This window comes from Herpailurus yagouaroundi, unplaced genomic scaffold, assembly GCF_014898765.1.
Source record: "Herpailurus yagouaroundi ecotype Mexico unplaced genomic scaffold, PumYag 139, whole genome shotgun sequence".
Classification (NCBI taxonomy): domain Eukaryota; kingdom Metazoa; phylum Chordata; class Mammalia; order Carnivora; family Felidae; genus Herpailurus; species Herpailurus yagouaroundi.
In genome coordinates, this window is record NW_024412394.1 from 2,078,344 (window position 1) to 2,095,559 (window position 17,216).

The following is a 17,216-nucleotide window of genomic DNA, read 5'->3' on the forward strand; positions in this document are numbered from 1 at the left end:
AAAAAAAAAAAAAGAAATAGTCTTCAGAGACTTTAAAAAAAAAAAAAAGAGTTCAAGGCTTTAGGGGATCGATATAGCAACAGTGCATCGTTTTCTAGGCAGAATGAGATAAAGAGACCAGTAAAATCAAGGAGTGTGGTAAAAAGAAACACAAAGAACAACAAATATAAAATACACACATCACACAGTGATGAGGTACTCTTAATTTTAAAATGCAGACACTCCTAAAATGAACAAATCAGGAGACTATAGATGCTGGCAAGAATGTGGAGAAACAGGAACCCTCTTGCACTGTTGGTGGGAACGCAAACAGGCGCAGCCGCTCTGGAAAACAGGGTGGAGGTTCCTCAAAAAAATTAAAAATAGATCTACCCTATGACCCGGCAACAGCACTGCTAGGTATTTACCCAAGGGATACAGGAGTGCTGATGCGTAGGGGCACTTGTACCCCAATGTTTATAGCAGCACTTTCAACAATAGCCAAATTATGGAAAGAGCCTAAATGTCCATCAACTGACGAATGGATAAAGAAGATGTGGTTTATATATACAATGGCATACTACTTGGCAATGAGAAAGAATGAAATCTGGCCTTTTGTAGCAACGTGGATGGAACTGGAGAGTGTTATGCTAAGTGAAATAAGTCATACAGAGAAAGACAGATACCATATGTTTTCACTCTTATGTGGATCCTGAGAAACTTAACAGAAGACCATGGGGGAGGGGAAGGGGGAAAAAAAGTTATAGAGAAGGAAGGGGGCAAATCATAAGAGACTCTTGAAAACTGAGAATAAACTGAGGGTTGATGGGGGGTGGGAGGGAGGGGAAAGTGGGTGATGGGCATTGAGGAGGGCATCTGTTGGGATGAGCACTGGGTGTTGTATGGAAACCAATTTGACAATAAATTTCGTATTAAAATAAAAAATAAAAAGCAGACATTTTTTAGATTATTTTACTTCAAAGGGCAAGGAAGAAATAGGCCAAGGAACAGTTAAGGGGCACTGGAAATAGCCTATTAACTCCAAAATGTAAGTTCCCTGTGAAAAGAGACTCTGTTCATCCCTGTACCTCTGTAACACAGAGAACATGGTGGGGGTGAGGGTGAGGTTCAACGCATACCTGTGTAACTGAGAGGAGTACTGTGTGGTACCACGTTTCCCACCTGTTCGGACTCGTCTTAAATACAAGTCTGTCCACACTATCCAAATGGTCAGGGCACCTGGGTGGCTCAGTTGGTTGAGCGGCCGACGTTGCCTCAAGTCATGATCTCACAGTTCGTGAGTTCGAGCCCCACCTGGGGCTCTCTGCTGTCCGTGTGGAGTCTGCTTCTGATCTTCTGTCCCCCTCTCTCTGCCCCGCCCCCGCGCACACTCTTTCTCAAAAGTAAACACTAAAAAAACCCAAAAAACACGTAAATGGTAAACTATGCCAGTTACCGGCTGGAGGTTCTCAGTGCCAAGTGTACCCTCCAGGGCCTACTTTGGGAAAACAGAGCCAGGCCCTTGAAGTATTTTTACTTTGCCGGCCGGCTAGCCTAATGGTAAGTCTTGTTTGCAGAGGGAGCCAGAGAGAGCCCAAAGGAGGAAGAGGCCTGCCTTCTTGGCTCTGGCGGGCGCCTCCACAGCATGTTCCTGCGGTACTGTGGTTTCTCTCGGTTCACATTACTTTCTGGGTCCTTTCTTCTGATTGGACCCTAACAGATACCAAACTGGTAGCACAGGTGACGTGTGAACTCAAAAGGCCACAGACCTGTTGGATCTGTGGCGCAGGAAGCAGCAAGGACTTTAGATGCCTCAGGAAGACGTGCAAACTACAGGATGGCAGATAATCCCCAGAAAATGTCAGCAGCCTGCCACCCTAGCAAAGTTGCTAGAGCTTCGGTGGTCTGCACATTGTCTAGCTAACCCCTCCAAGGTGAAGGACAAGTCGTGGTACCTCAAACCACCCACCATGAAAAAAGAGGCATAACACTTGCAGGCCTTTCTACGTTTTCGAGGCAACATATACCACAAGTGAATTTGCTCCTGCAACACTCATCTAAGGTCACTCATAAGGTTTCCAATTTCAAGCGGGAACCAGAGTGAGAGTAGTCCCTACAGCAGCCAAGTCCAGGCTGTCATACAAGCTGCAGTACCATTTGGGCCACATGATCCTACAGGTTCAGTGATACTTAAAGTGTCCATGGCAGGTAAGGATGCTGTTACACAGCCTCTGGCAGGCACCAGTAAGAGCATCGCAGCACAGACCTCTAGAGTTTTAGAGCGAGTCTATGCCCTCTCTGCAAATCACTATTTGCCTTTTGAGAAACAGTTTTTGACTTGCCTCTGGGCTTTTGCAGAAGTAAACACCTCACCATAAGACACTCGGTGGCCAGGTGGCCTGTGCTTCCCAGGAAGAACCATGTGTTGTCTGACCTACCTAACCATATGATTAGGCCTGCACCACAGCAATCGATCATCAGATGAAATGGCCCATAGGAGACCAAGCATATACTGGGATAGGACAGATTTATGGAGCAAAATAATAGAACAGAGTCCAGAAATAAAACCTGAATATGTGGCCAAATGATTTTTTAAAACAATGCCGGGGCGCCTGGGTGGCGCAGTCGGTTGAGCGTCCGACTTCAGCCAGGTCACGATCTCGCGGTCCGTGAGTTCGAGCCCCGCGTCGGGCTTTGGGCTGATGGCTCAGAGCCTGGAGCCTGCTTCGGATTCTGTGTCTCCCTCTCTCTCTGCCCCTCCCCCGTTCGTGCTCTGTCTCTCTCTGTCCCAAAAATAAATAAAACGTTGAAAAAAAAAAATTTAAAACAATGCCAAGACCATTCACTAGGAAAAGGACAGTCTTTTCAACAAATCGTGCTGGGGAAACTGGCAAGCTACACATAAAATAATGAAGTTGGACCCTTACCTCACATCTTATAAAAACAACTCAAAATGGATCAAAGACATAAACAGAAGAGCTAAAATCCTAAAATTCTTAGAAGGAAATAAAGGGATAAATCTTCATAATCCTGGATTTGGCAAGATATGACACCAAAGGCAAAAGGAACAAGCCAGATAAATTGGACTTCACCAAAATTAAAACTTCTGTGCAAAGGACATTATCAAGAAAGTGAAAAAACTACCCACAGAATGGGAGACTGTATTTGCAAAAGATTTACCTAACAAGGGGCTACTATCCAGAATATGTAAAGACCTCTTATAACAACAACAAACAACCCACCCAATTTAAAAATGGACAAAGGACTTGAATCAACATTTCTCCAAAGATGACACAGAACATGGGCAACAAGCACAGGAAAAGATGCTTAACACCACTAGCCACCAGGGAAGTACAGATCAAAACCCCAGTGAGATCCTACTTCATGTCCACCAAGACATGTCTATAATGACAAAAGAAATGAAGAGCTGGGGAAAATGTGGAAAAACTGAAACTCTCATGCCTTGCTGGTGGGAATGTAAAATGGTATAGCCACCATTGAAAGTAGTTTAGTGGTTTCTCAAACAGAGTTACCAGATGATTCAGCAAGGCCATCCCTGGGTATGTACCCAAAAGAGCAGAATATAGGTGTTCAAACAAAAACTTGTCTATGAATGTTCAAATGAGTACAACTCGCAATAGCAAAAATGTGAAAACAACACAAATGTCCATCAACAGATGAATGCATGAACAAAATGTAGTGTATCTAGACAATGGAATTTTATTTGGCCATAAAAAGGAATGAAACTTTGACACTTGCTTACAACACGGATGAACTTTGAAAATATTACGCTACAGCGAAATCTGCCACATACAAACGGACAAATATCATACGATTCTCTTTATATGAGGTACCTAGCATAGTCAACACAGAGACAGAAAGTAAAATAGAGGATACCAGACTCTGCAGGAAGGAGGTAATGAAGAGTTACTATTAATGGGTACAGTTTCTGCTTGGGAAGATAAGAACGTTCTGGAAATGGATGGGATGATGGTCGCCCAACATTGGGAATGTACGTGATGCCACTGAATTGTGACACTTAGAAATAATTAAGACAGCTGGATGCCTGGCTGGCTCAGTCCATAAAACATGCAACTCTTGATCTCAGGGTCATGAATTTAAGCCCCAGGTTGGACATGGAGCCTACTTAAAAAAAAAAAGAAAAAAAAATTAAAATGGTAAAAATTTTGTTACATATGTTTACAATTTTAAAAATCCTTAAAAATACAAAGCGCCTAATAAGGCACCACTCCCCAGTGAGGATCAACCAACCACCTCACCTGATGGCAGATGATTTCTCTGGACCTCTTCCACCGAGGAGAGGACAGATTCATCCTCACTGGAACAGACACATATTCTGGATATGGGTGTGAATGCTTCTATCAGCACCAACATCTGTGTACTAATAGAATGTCTTATCCACTGTCCTGCCCCATCTGATCAAGGATGCATCTTCTAGCAAAGGAAGTGCAGCACTGGGTTCATACCCACCTCCCCGCTTGAATCAACAGGCCTTAACTGAAAACTGGAATGGCTTATTGACTCGATCACAGCATGAGTTGAGGGACAAAACCCTGAAAGGAAGAGGTTCTGTCTGATAAGATGCAATATAGTCTTTGAATCAAAGACCATCATATGGTATAGTTTCCCAAAGCCAGAAAACATGGTCCTAGGAATCAGGGAGTAGAGGTAGGACTGGTTTCTCTTACTATCGTACCTAATAACCTACTTGGAGAATTTTTGTTTCCCATCCTGCTAACTTTAGGCTCTGCTGATGCTCAGTTGGCATTGGTTCCAGCGATCAGAAGATGTGGCTGCACCTGGTTATTCTGAGCTCCTCAGACCACTGAACCAATAGGCTGAAAAAAGGAGTTCTTCTACTGGCTAGAGCAAATGACCTGGCTGTGGAGAGGAAACCAGGTTGGTGCTACACAATGAGCGCAAGAAGATTCTCTGAGGTTCCTCTTGGTACTTCCACACCTAATAATAAAGGTTAACAGAAAACCACAGCATACAAACAACAGTAAATTGCTTTAAGGACTCAGTCTCTTTGGCGATGAAGGTTTGGGTCACTCTAGCATGTAAAGTAACCCAACCGCTGAGGCTCTGGCTGTGGACAAGAGAAATATGGAATCAACAGTAGCAGGAAGCCATAGGTCAACAATAGCCTTGTGACCAACTACAGAAACAAAAACTATAGATTTTCTCTTTGCCTGTTACAAGTATGGGTTTATTTGTATATGCTAACCATGTTCTTCTCTCTCCTTCCATTATCTAACAGATCGGTTACTGAAAGTTAACCTTACAATTTGGACTTTAGGTAACGGAATATTCAGAAGGACTGTGGCTGGATTTGAGGAGCAATACAGATAGCAATGGTTACAGTAACTGTTGGGAATGTGAGTCTCATTTTATGGAAAGAACGAGAACTTGTAAGACAGCTGTATCTTAATAGGTAGAAACAGAGTTCTTTTCAGAAATTGCAATGTGTGTGGAAGGGTGCATGTAGAAGCTGAGCGGCCACAGGAATGGAATGTAACGTTTGTCAATTTATTGTCTCTCAGTTCCAAGTCCATCATTTTTTTCTCTGCTCTGAGAAAATGAGTAAGTCCCTTAAATATTTTTCCTAATCCGGTGGCACAATGTTAAGCCTCATCTGTAGAGGGCACTATTAGTTTTCTGCGCTGCTTAACCAATTAGCATAAATTTAGAAGCTTAAAACAGCACATACATTTCTTATCTCACAATTTCTGTGGATCAGGAGCCCAGGCACAGTTTAGCTGGGTCCTTCATCCAGAGTCTCACAAGGCTGCGGTCAAGGGGTTGTCTGGCCTACATGACCATTTGGAAGCTGCACTGGAGAGGAAGCTGTCACCAGGCTCATTCCAATTGCCGGAAGAATTTGTCTCCTTCCACCTGTAGACTTGAGGGCCCCAGCTTCTTACTGGCTGTTAGATGGATGTTGTCCTTAGATCCTAGAGGCCACCTGCATTTCCTTGCCATGAGACCCTCTCCATGGGCAGTTCACAACACACCTGTTTGCTTCTTAGAGGCTGCAAGAGACTTTCTCCAGTCTGCTAAGATGGGGTCTTTCGTAGTGAAATGCATTTCTAGGACAGACATCCCATCATCCTTGCATATTCTACTGGTTACAGGCAAGCTACAGATCTGTCCACTCAAGGAGAGGGGATTATACAGAGGCGTGGATCACTGGGGGACACCTTAGGATGTGCCTACCACATACTAGAAAGACACTGCAAAAGGCGAGAGCTTCCCTTCCTGGTTCTGGAATCCTCACTTGGCATTATGCAGTGTGTGTGTGTGTGTGTGTGTGTGTGGCTTTGCCAGTAGCTGGCTCCCACAGCCTGAGTGGCTTCTCGGGGCTCAGTTCCTGCAGAGCAAGTGTCTACCTGTCCAGGACCAGGCTCCTGCTGCAGCACCCAGGTCCTGCAGTGCCCAGTGGTCAGCAGCCCACAGGCTGGTAGCCTCCCCTGGCACAGCCATAGGAGCATAATATATTCTCCTTAGATCTGATATCTTAGTATACTTTAGTTTTCTTTGCTTCTCACTAGTTCAAAGATCTTGTTTCTCCAATTCCATGTTATAATAATTTTTTTTTAAGTAGGCTTCATGCCAGTGTGGAGCCCAACACGGGGCTTGAACTCACAACCCTGAGATCAAGACCTGAGTTGAGATCAAGAGTTGGATGCTTAAGCAACTGAGCCACCCAGGTGCCCCATAATAATTTTTATATTAAAACTTCCTCGTTGAGGGTGCCTGGTTGGCTCAGTCAGTTAAGCATCTGACTTCAGCTCAGGTCATGATCTTACAGTTTGTGAGTTCAAGCCCTGCTTCAGGTGAACAGAAGTCCCACTTCAGTTGAGCCCCGCTTCTCTCTCTCCCTCTCGCTCACTTGTGCCCTCTCTCTCTCTCTCAAAAAAATAAATAAGTAAATAAAAAACTCCCTTGTTGAAACTGTGTGATTTCCATCTACTGATTAGACTGATTCATGGGCGGTGTTCAGTTAGGATCTGCTAGCCACTGACATTCCAATGACCTTGGAGATGTCTAGGACATTCACATTTACAAATGGAAAGTCTGTCACTCACCTCTTTAATTTCTTTCAGAAGTTCAAGAGCACAACTGAAGTCTGGGGGAGTAGCTGACAATTGTTCTTTAAGATGGTCCCAAAAGGCATTATGCATTGTCTCCTTGACCTTGCCTTCCAAACTGTAAGAGGGTTAAAGGAGCAAATTACTTTCCCTACCCAAAAACTGTTGTAAGGTCATTATCTCCTAAGCCCCAAACAAACAGCATTTGATATGACAAAAGACGATTATACTGGCAGGGAAAGGCCAGGAACTGTGTATAGACTGTAGCAAAGTTGACAAGCTGGGGCCAGACTTGAATGTCATCAAGGGCATCAGTAAAAGCTCTCAGAAGGGCTCTTCATGATTCCAAGCAGCCCTCCCCGCCCTGCAACATGAAGAATCCTGAAGACATGTCAGGCCAGCTTTAGCACTGACACTGCATCTAACCTAGATAATATGTGACTTAGTTTCCATTTATGTATACATATAGCAATGAACTAAATGATCTTTTATTTTCTTACAGTCCTAAAATGAAAAACAGGATTTTCCTTCTTTGATAATACTCGAATATACGTATTTCCAAATCAACAGATCCAAAACTGAATTTGCTATCTTTTTTTTTTTAATTTTTTTAACGTTTATTTATTTTTGAGACAGAGAGAGACAGAGCATGAATGGGGGAGGGGCAGAGAGAGAGGGAGACACAGAATCTGAGGCAGGCTCCACGTTCTAAGCTGTCAGCACAGAGCCCGATGCAGGGCTCGAACTCATGGACTGCGAGATTGTGACCTGAGCCAAAGTCGACGTTTAACCGACCGAGCCACCCAGGCGCCCCATGAATTTGCTATCTTCCCTCCAAACCTGTTCCTCCTGTATTCCCAATCTCACTGGTACTACCAGGTAGCCAGTCATGAGGGCCAGAAAGATCCATCATTTCTTCCCCTTAAAAAACAAAACAAAAAACAAACAAACAAAAAAAAAAAACCAGAAGCAAAGGCAACTCCATTTAGAAAGAACAGTCTTTTCAGAATGTGGCCCTTGGAACAACTGGACAGCCACATGCAAAAACAATGTGTCTAGACACAGACCTGGTACCTTCCACAAATGGGTCACAGGCCTACATGTAGAATGTAGATAACCCAGAAGATAACACAGGAGAAAATCTAGGTGGATTGTGGGTTTGGCAATGACCTTTTATATTTTTTATTTTTGTTTTTATTTTTTTAATGTTTACTTTTTTGAGAGAGCCAGAGAGACAGAGCACAAGTAGGGGAAGGGCAGAGAGAGAGGGAAACACAGAATCTGAAGCAGGCTCTAGACTCCAAGCTGTCAGCACAGAGCCCGGTGTGGGGCTCGAGCTTGTGAACTGCAAGATCATGACCTGAGCCAGAGTAAAATGCTTAACCAACTGAGCCACCCAGGCACCCCTGGCAACAACCTTTTAGATAAAACACCAAAAGCAAGATCCATGAAAGAAAAAAACTGGCAAGTTGGAAAACTTGTGCTCTGTGAGATACGCTGTTAAGGGAATGAAAACACAAAGCACAATCTTTGCAAAACACGTATCTGACAAAGAACTAGTATCCAAAATAGACAAACAACTCTTAAAACCCAACAAGAAGAGAACAACCCAGTTTTAAGACAGGGAAAGATCTGAAGAGACACTCAAGTCTGTTCACCAAAGTTGTCATGCAGATGGCAAATGAGCATATGAAAAATGAGCATACTCAACATCATTTCATCAGGGAACTGCAAATTAAACAATGACGTAACAATACACATCGATGAGAATGCCCCAAATCCCAAATGCTGACACCACCAAATGCCGGTGAGGATGTTAAGCAACTCTAAGAACTCTCATGCATTCCTGGTGCAAAATGGTACAGCCACTCTAAAAGATGGTTTGGCAGTTTCCTACAAAATTAAACATACTCCTGTCAGTAACTGTGCTCTTCCATATTTAAGCAAATGAGTTGAAAACTTACGTCCACACAAACACTTGCACAGGGAGGTTTATAGCAGCTTGATTCGTAATTGCCAAAACCTGGAAGCAACCAAGACGTCCTTCTGTAGCTGAGTGGACAGACAGACTGTGGTACAACTGGACAACGGGATTTTATTCAGCATTACAGAGAAATAAGCTACCAAGCCCCAAAAAGACACGGGAGAATCTTACATTTTTTTTTTAACATTTATTCATTTTTGAGGGAAAGAGACAGAGCGTGAGCGGGGGAGGGGCAGAGAGCGAGGGAAACACAGAATCTGAAGCAGGCTTCAGGCTCTGAGCTGTCCGCACAGAGCCCGACGCAGGGCTCGAACCCACAAACTGTTGAGATCACGACCTGAGCCAGAGCCAGACGCTCAACTGACTGAGCCACCCAGGTGCCCTGACATGGAAGAATCTTAAATGCATATTACATAATGAAAGAAGCCAATCTGAAAAGGCTACATATTGTATGATTCCAATTATAGGACATTCTGGAAACCAACAGAGACAGTAAGAGGAGCAGTGGTTGCCAAGGATTCGTGGAGCAGGGACTAAAGGGCGAACAAGTAGAGCACAGGAGATTTTTAGGTCAGTGAAATCACTCTGTATGATACAAAAATGGTGAATTCATGACATTACACACTTTTCAAAACCCATAGAATATATAATACAAAAAATGAACCCTAATGTAAACTATGGACTTGAGTTAATAACAACGTATTAATACTAGATCACCGATTGTCACAAGTGACCTATTACAAGATATGAACAATGGGGCAGAAGAGGGGCTGTGTGGGAACTTTGTACCTTCCAATCATTTTTCTGCAAAACAAAACTACTTTAACAAAATGTGTTGGGGCACCTGGGTGGCTCAGTTGGTTAAGCATCCAACTTCAGCTCAGGTCATGATATGGTTCTTGAGTTCAAGCCCCACATTGGGCTCTGCACTGACAGCTCAGAGCCTGGAGCCTGCTTCGGATTCTGTGTCTCCCTCTCTGCCCCTTCCCCACTCATACTCTCCCCCTCTCTATCAAAAATAAATAGACATTAAAAATTTTAATGTTTATTAATTTAAAAAAAGAATGACAGGAATTAATTTTCCTCTGTAAGTTTATTTAAATGATGTCTCTAAATCTACAGAGTTAGACTCATAAGAAAAGGAACCATTTGAAAAGTCTGAGGCTGTACCTAGTCATTGCCAAGTAACTATTGGTTTTCTTGAATTAAACATCCCCCCCCCCAGAAAAATACAGTAGTCATGCATGCTTCTTGTAAAACAAAAATTCAGCAATACAAAGATGAAAAAGAACAAAAAGTCAAAGTTCCTCTCCCAACACACCATTCCCAATCATCAGAGGTAACCAACTATAATCTGTCCAATGGTCTAAGGTGCATTAGAATTGTTCTCAACTCTTTTCTCCTCATCCTACGTAACCAATCCATCTCCAAGTTCCATAAACTGTGCATCTTAAATGTGTCTGAAATCCATCCCTTCCTCCCAGCACCTCTCACCCAGACGACTGCAGTAGCCTATTCACTGGTCCCCCTGCCTTCAGTCTTGTCCCCTGTTAATCTGTTCTCCACCAATTCATTCTAAAATCAAGGACTTCTTGGGGCGCCTGGGTGGCCCAGTCAGTTAAGCGTCAGACTCTTGATTTCAATTCAGGTCATGATCTCACAGTCGTCAGATGGAGCCCATGCTGGGCTCTGCTCTGGGCAAGGAGCTTGCTTAAGATTCTCTCTCTCTCACTCTGCCCCTTCCCAATATGCATGTATGCACTCTCTCTCAAAAATAAAATAAAATAAAATAAAATAAAATAAAATAAAATAAAATACTCCTAAAATTCAGTTCTGATCACGATGCCATGCTCATTTAAAGTCCTCTAGGGGCTTTCCCTCATCAGCAACATAAACCACTACCTGGACCCATCTGGATATTGCTCTGTCTCCTTTCTCCTTTTCCACTTCATCTCCTCTTATCTCATAGTATGTTGTGCTCAACCACACCAAGGAACTTGTAAAGAACATACTATATTCTTGCCTCTGACATAGTTTCCTCGGCCAGGAGCATTCTTTCACACCTAGACCATCTGGAAAGTATCTATTCCACTTCTAAGACTCAGCTCAAATCTTCATAAGCAACTCAAGTCTTCCTCTGTGGGCCAATCTTCTCTGACCCTCCTTAAGCAACTGAGGACTCTCATGAAACTCTATATACACAACTATGAGTGAATTTACCAGTCTTTACTGTTACTCAACTGTCGCTCCTACAAAAGCTTCCTAACAGCAATGACAGTACCTTATTTATCAATAATGATATCTTTATCTCCAGCACTCCCCATTTTTGCCTACCACATAAGGACTCAATATAACACCTATTGAATGAATGCCCAAACATGGGACTTCCCTTCGGAATGTGCATTTGTCACGAACACCATCCTATGCACAAGGGAAGCCAATTGCCAATAATGAGTGACCTCTAACTGTTATTTCAACCTTTTTCCTGATATGAATTTGGTGTTACCTTACGTGAAAACCCAGCTCTGAATCATAGTATTTCCCATTTCACTTCTCCCTCTGGCATCGCTTCTATCCACCCTCCCCCCAACTGTCTCACTACTGCCCCTTTGGCAGACCTTCACTCCCAGTTTCTTTCTTTTCTCCTTCCCTTCAAGCAACAAACACATCTAAGCAGTGAGAGAGATGCTAGGAAATATGGATTTTGGTGAAAACCTGTTCCCATAGAAGCTGTGCTTGGCATGGACCCCCACTGGTCCATGGGCAAATCAGAGCACAGAGAGGAGGGAGGGGAACAGCCTGTGACAGAGAATGGCCCTTTAGTCACAGATTCCCTGAAGCTGCCACATAACAAAACCAGTTAAGGAAGCTGACTAATCACAGCTGCCCTCACGTATCCATTGGTGGGAAATTAGAACTGTTTTAAAATCTGACACCGACTTTACCCATTCAACTGCCAATAAACCAGCAGAGCCACTTAATTCACACTTACCAGATGGTTCTTATTTATTACACTGCCAATATAACGAACAATCAAAGTGAAGCTTGATGGAGGTGGGGGAGCATTATTTATCAACAGAGTTCTGATCCCGATTCCTAAAATAAACTGATTTATGAGCCGGCCAAAAAGACAATTGAAAACGCCACTATGAGAAAACTAGTATTTTATCTGTGCCTGTTTAATCTGCAGTCACTTAAGAGAGTAATTGAAAGGAGCTATAAGGTAGGCAGCCAGGAGGATGACCCCAAAGATGTAGGATTCCTGGCATTCACACTGGTGTCATCTCATGTCCGGAGGGTGGGCTGGGCTCAGCACCCACCTTCTAGCAAACAGAACGCAGCAGAGGCAACAGGAGGCACTTCTGAGATGAGGCAACAAAAGACTGTGGGTTCTGTCGTGGGCACCATCTCTCACACCCTTATTCTCTCACTCAGAGGGAAGCCAGCTGCCACGTGGCAAGAAACTGAGGGGGGCTCTGGCCAGCAGTCAACACATTGACCGCAACGTCATGAGAGAGAGACCTTGAGCCTGAGGCCCACGGTTAAACCACGCCCATATTTCTGACCCACGCAAACTGTGAGATCACGAACATGGTTTTAGCTACCAAGCTTTGGGATCATTTGATGGCCACAATAGCCAGCCTACAGCACAGCCAGCAGCACAGGCTGCTTCCTCCACACCCATCAAAGAAGATCTGAAATCCACTCTATTGATATTTTATTACTAGTGGGGTGTCCCAAAATCAACATTCCAATAGTAATTACTTTGGTTGATTCACTAAATAACATTTGCTTCTTGACTCTCTAATACTAATAATTACTCTTCTGTTTAAATTGTTGAGACCTCTTAAGGTTTATATTCAGACACTGTATTTTCTCCAGTTTTATTGAGAAAGCACTGACTGTATTATTAAATAAAAATGCTTCAAGTCTGGTCAGAAGCCATTAGTGCTAAAACCTATGGCAGGATGAATAAAATGGGAAAATCAGAAAATCGGTACCTGCTTGGAGGTAAAACCTTTTCTTCCATGTGGAAATCACGATTCATTCCAGTATTGTTGTTCAGCTTAGAAACGTTGTCAACTGTGTCTATTGGACCTGTGATACAAAGAATTTATGGTGTACATCTGAAACCCACGTTTCATGCATCAACTCTACCTCAATTAAAAAAAAAAACAAAAACTTATGGTGGACACAAGCCTAAATTTCTATTTTATTCAGAGATTCACTCTGGGTAGGCCCCAAATTTAGATTCATCAACTTGATCTTACACAAACTTCATTCAACCATTCTAGTCATTTCTGTTTCCTGAACTCCAGGCCCTGTGCCTGTAGTCGGGCATGTTGTAGCCAACTGTCCTAGGCCTCAGTGCCTCGCGGAATAGTCCAGCGTGGGGGTAAGGGAGGACAAAGAAGCTACTTTACAAATAACAAACAAGCCAAATGATTATGAAAGCAGCAAAGAAACAATGATTTGTGATTTGCAAAAATAAACATTTATCTAAGGGGACTGAGTCTACTCTGCTCTTCCAGCCTCTGATGAGAGTTAACATCTCCATATAGATGGTACTGAGTTGCACCAATGTCATTTGGTCTCATAAAGCAGTAGCTCCCAGATGTTAGGATTGCACAGACTAATCACATTTCCAAAAAAGACTTTTGAGCAGCGGACAGCTTTTGTTTTGCCAAGTATGGACAGTGAGACCAGCAACTAAGCAAATAAAAAATCCACTCTACCACCACCAAGCCATCATTTCATAACAGAATAACCTCTAAAAAAAAACAAAAACAAAAACAACAAACAAAAAAAACCCAAAAAACATAAGAACAAAAAACCAGAATGGGAATATTGTCAGAATAGTCCTTTACACTGAATCAATTTAGCTTTAGGAAAAAACTCATTACAACATCTTTATTTTCTTTCACTAAATATTGCTAGGAATTTTGTCACGAACCAGCACTAGCTGTTGGGAACCACTGCTCTAAAGTCTTAGCACAGACCCAGCTGACAACATTCTCACATAACAGGCATGAGAGTTATAATGATCACTTGTATGTGAAACGAAGCTGCACACAGCTAAGTCGTATTTTCCCATTCTCTTTCACCATCACTTCATAATTTGTTTCCAGCAAAGTCTCCGATTCCAAGATGTGGAGCAGATATAAATGAACTAAGATTGGCCGTGAGTTAGTTGATCTTTGTTGAAGCTGGGTGATGAGTAAATATGGTTCATGATACTAGTCACTATACTTTTGTAAATGATCCGGTTTTCCATAAGGAAGAAGATTCAAAATGTAAAAAGGAGGGGCGCCTGGTTGGCTCAGTGGGTAGAGCACACGACTCTTGATCTCAGGGCCAGGAGTCTATTGAAAAAAACAAACAAAAGGAAAAAAGGAAAGATAGTTATTGTAGAAAAAGGGTTACATAAGATGCCTTTATTCTTAGGAAATACATGATGAAGTTTTTAGAGGTAGTCATTATTCCAATTCTCAGCAAGAAAGGAAAAAAATACATACATATATATGAGAAAGAGAGAGCAATGTGGCAGAATGTTGACAATGTGGACATGGACTGCGCTTTCTGTTTACTTTTCAACAAAGTTGAAATATCTCAAAATTCAAAATTAAATAAAAAATTTATGGGTAAAAAGGTGATCGCAAATTTACCAAAAAGCCACTGAGCCCTTGCTTAGGTAAACATAAAGATGAAGTGAACCTTACATGCAGGGTTGGAAGTTCCCTTTATTTCTGCAGCCCCTCTGAAGCCCTTAGGGTCAGCCAAAATGGCAAAACACAGTCAAATATGTAAATGGACCATCCCCTAATGCGAAATGAGAAGAGAACATCTTCAAAGGGAGAGTGAACTACAGCAGCTTACTGAAGGACTGAAAGATCACACAGAGAAACACTTTCCAACTACAAGTCAAAGTTCATAACATACTTTGACAAGACTGTTCTGTTGCTCACGAGTTTGGTGGCGCTGTGCAACTCCAACAGCTGTAAAACTCAGGAAAGGGGCGGGCCGAGAGAGAAATGAGAGGTAAAATCAACTAATGCAGATTTTTAAAATCCAGCCACCTGAAAAACTTGTTTACACTGTATTTACAAAATACTGGCTTCCACCCCCATATCAGATTCATAGCTAAATAAATTCCACCGCACCCAATTTGCCACTTTGGGCCCATTCTGTTAGCCAGCAGCGCCCCCATGTGGCTATAGGAGAAACAAGTGTAATTCAACTTAGTAGCAGCGCGTTCAACTAATTTTTCCCTTTTCAATCTTCAAGAATTTAACTCAGGTTAAACTCTTGCATGTGGACAGGTCTTCGGATTGATGCCTATTTAAATTCTCTAGAGATTATCATAAGAGAAATACAGGATGCATCCTAGTGAGGCTGGACCTACCGAAGTGTGGGAGAGACCTTGTGACCCAATAGGAACATAAGAGTACATCTATAGTACAGAGCTCAAGCACAGGAGCCCAAAGCAGTAGTAACCTCTTGAGTCAACGAAGCGCCAAAAGAACACAATTCCCATCCGGGATCACTTGGGTCCTTTAAAGCTACTCCAAGGGTCCGCCATTTTCCACTTACAAATTCAAACTACAACGACAACGGCTGTGAACGAACACGGCGTCAAATCTTGTCAGATTCAAGTAATCACACCTGGCTCACTTCTTTTTCCTGGAACAACAACTCTTTGAAGACCTTTGGGTCATAGGGGGCCTAGGGCCAGTGGGCAGAGACTGGGTGGTGGGAGGCCAGGCGAAGGGGGCCCAAAGCAAGAGGGACGGGAGGACGACAGGAGGATCGTGGGCCCTTCCTCCCCGCCGGCCCCACACTGGGCGCCGGCCGAGCGGCGAAAGGCCGGCGGGGCGGGACCTACAGGGAGGGTGGTCCTTGGGGCCGATCTCGTTTTCCCCGGTCGGTGCTGAGGCTTCGAGCTTGCAGGACCCGCACTCTGCATCGCCTGGGTCCTTCAGAGGCACTTTCTCCTCGACGTCCGGCATGTTGCGGATGGAATCTGGACTGGGAGAAATGACGCGCCGTTGGCGTCGGGGAAGGGGACTCTCCAATTGCCGACCAGGGAGCTGAAGCCTGGCCCGTCGCGCCCGACCCGGACAGACCAGAAGAGTAGGGTGGGCACCTTCGGGGCCTCTCGGGGGACAGACGGGACAAAGGAGCCTAGAAGAGCGGTGCGGGGAGCCAGAAGTCGGGCTCTGGACGCGCAACGAGGAGGCAGCAGGCCGAGATGCGGGCGGCCCTCCTCGTCCGGGTCGCCCGCCGCAGGCCCTCTCAGGCTCCGGCAGCAGGGGGAGCTCTCGGCGACCCGGCTCCCGTCGCTCACCTCCTCCCCAGCAACCCGCCGTCTGGTCTGGGGTCAGGGCTGCGGCCGCGCAGCCTCGGGGCCCGGGCTGTACCACTGCGGCGGGGGGGCGGGCAGCCGGGAGGGGCAGGACGGAGACGCGGAAGCGACTGGTCGAACCCCTCGCGCACCCCCGCCCGCCACGCCGGGGGCGCTCGGTGGGAGAGTCCGGGATTTGAGAACAAAGCGCCTCCCGTCTCCTGGGGCAACGGGCGGGATCACGTGCCCACCCCGCAGTCGGCCGCCCGCCCGCCGCCCGCCTTGCTGGGGCCGAGGCGGTCAGGCTCGTGCTGGGTCGTCGTGGGCACGAAGCCCATCAGACCCTGCGTGGTCGCTGGGCTGGTCTCTGCCTGGCATCTCTGGCTCCCTACGAAAAAGATCACCTGGAACTGCTTAGGGAGGGAGGGGCACTGTGCTTTGTTTCTCTTCTGCCTGCTCTCATAGCCCGAAAAACAGAACCACACCCAGGAGGGCGGTTTCTTTTTGAGAGAGCAAGGCCATGCTACCATTCTACAGGTGTGGAAACTGAGACTCCCGGCCAGGTCTATTGAGGTCCAGGTCCGTGGAGGCATGGGAGCTGGGCAGCATTGTAGGCTCTTCCACTGAATTCTTGGCCTGGGCTCATCCTGGACCTGGAGGGCTGGCCCTCGCTCCTGGCTCCAAGTCCGTTGGTTACGGGTCTGCCCTGTTGCCCCTGGAGTGATGTGAGGACCTGGAACGACCACCCTCCCCTCCAATCCCTGCACTTTGAGGGGAAAAAAATGAAAAGAAAGCATCC

General features: G+C 44.7%; 1 protein-coding gene across 4 annotated transcripts in view; it reads right to left on the reverse strand.

Moving 5' to 3' along the window:
* The window catches only part of TCP11 (t-complex 11), a 21,330-nt gene extending 4,793 nt beyond the window's left edge, over positions 1 to 16,537 (reverse strand). Inside the window, exons 1-4 of one of the 4 annotated variants that reach the window (XM_040473264.1) lie at positions 16,421 to 16,537; positions 15,959 to 16,096; positions 13,077 to 13,173; positions 7,089 to 7,209 (exon numbers count right to left, since the gene is read on the reverse strand). In XM_040473264.1, the coding sequence (XP_040329198.1) occupies positions 7,089 to 7,209; positions 13,077 to 13,173; positions 15,959 to 16,082 (342 nt within the window). In that variant the 5' untranslated portion in view covers positions 16,083 to 16,096; positions 16,421 to 16,537. The other 3 variants (XM_040473265.1, XM_040473263.1, XM_040473261.1) reach the window with 3 other exon arrangements.
* Between the last annotated feature and the right edge of the window lie 679 nt (positions 16,538 to 17,216).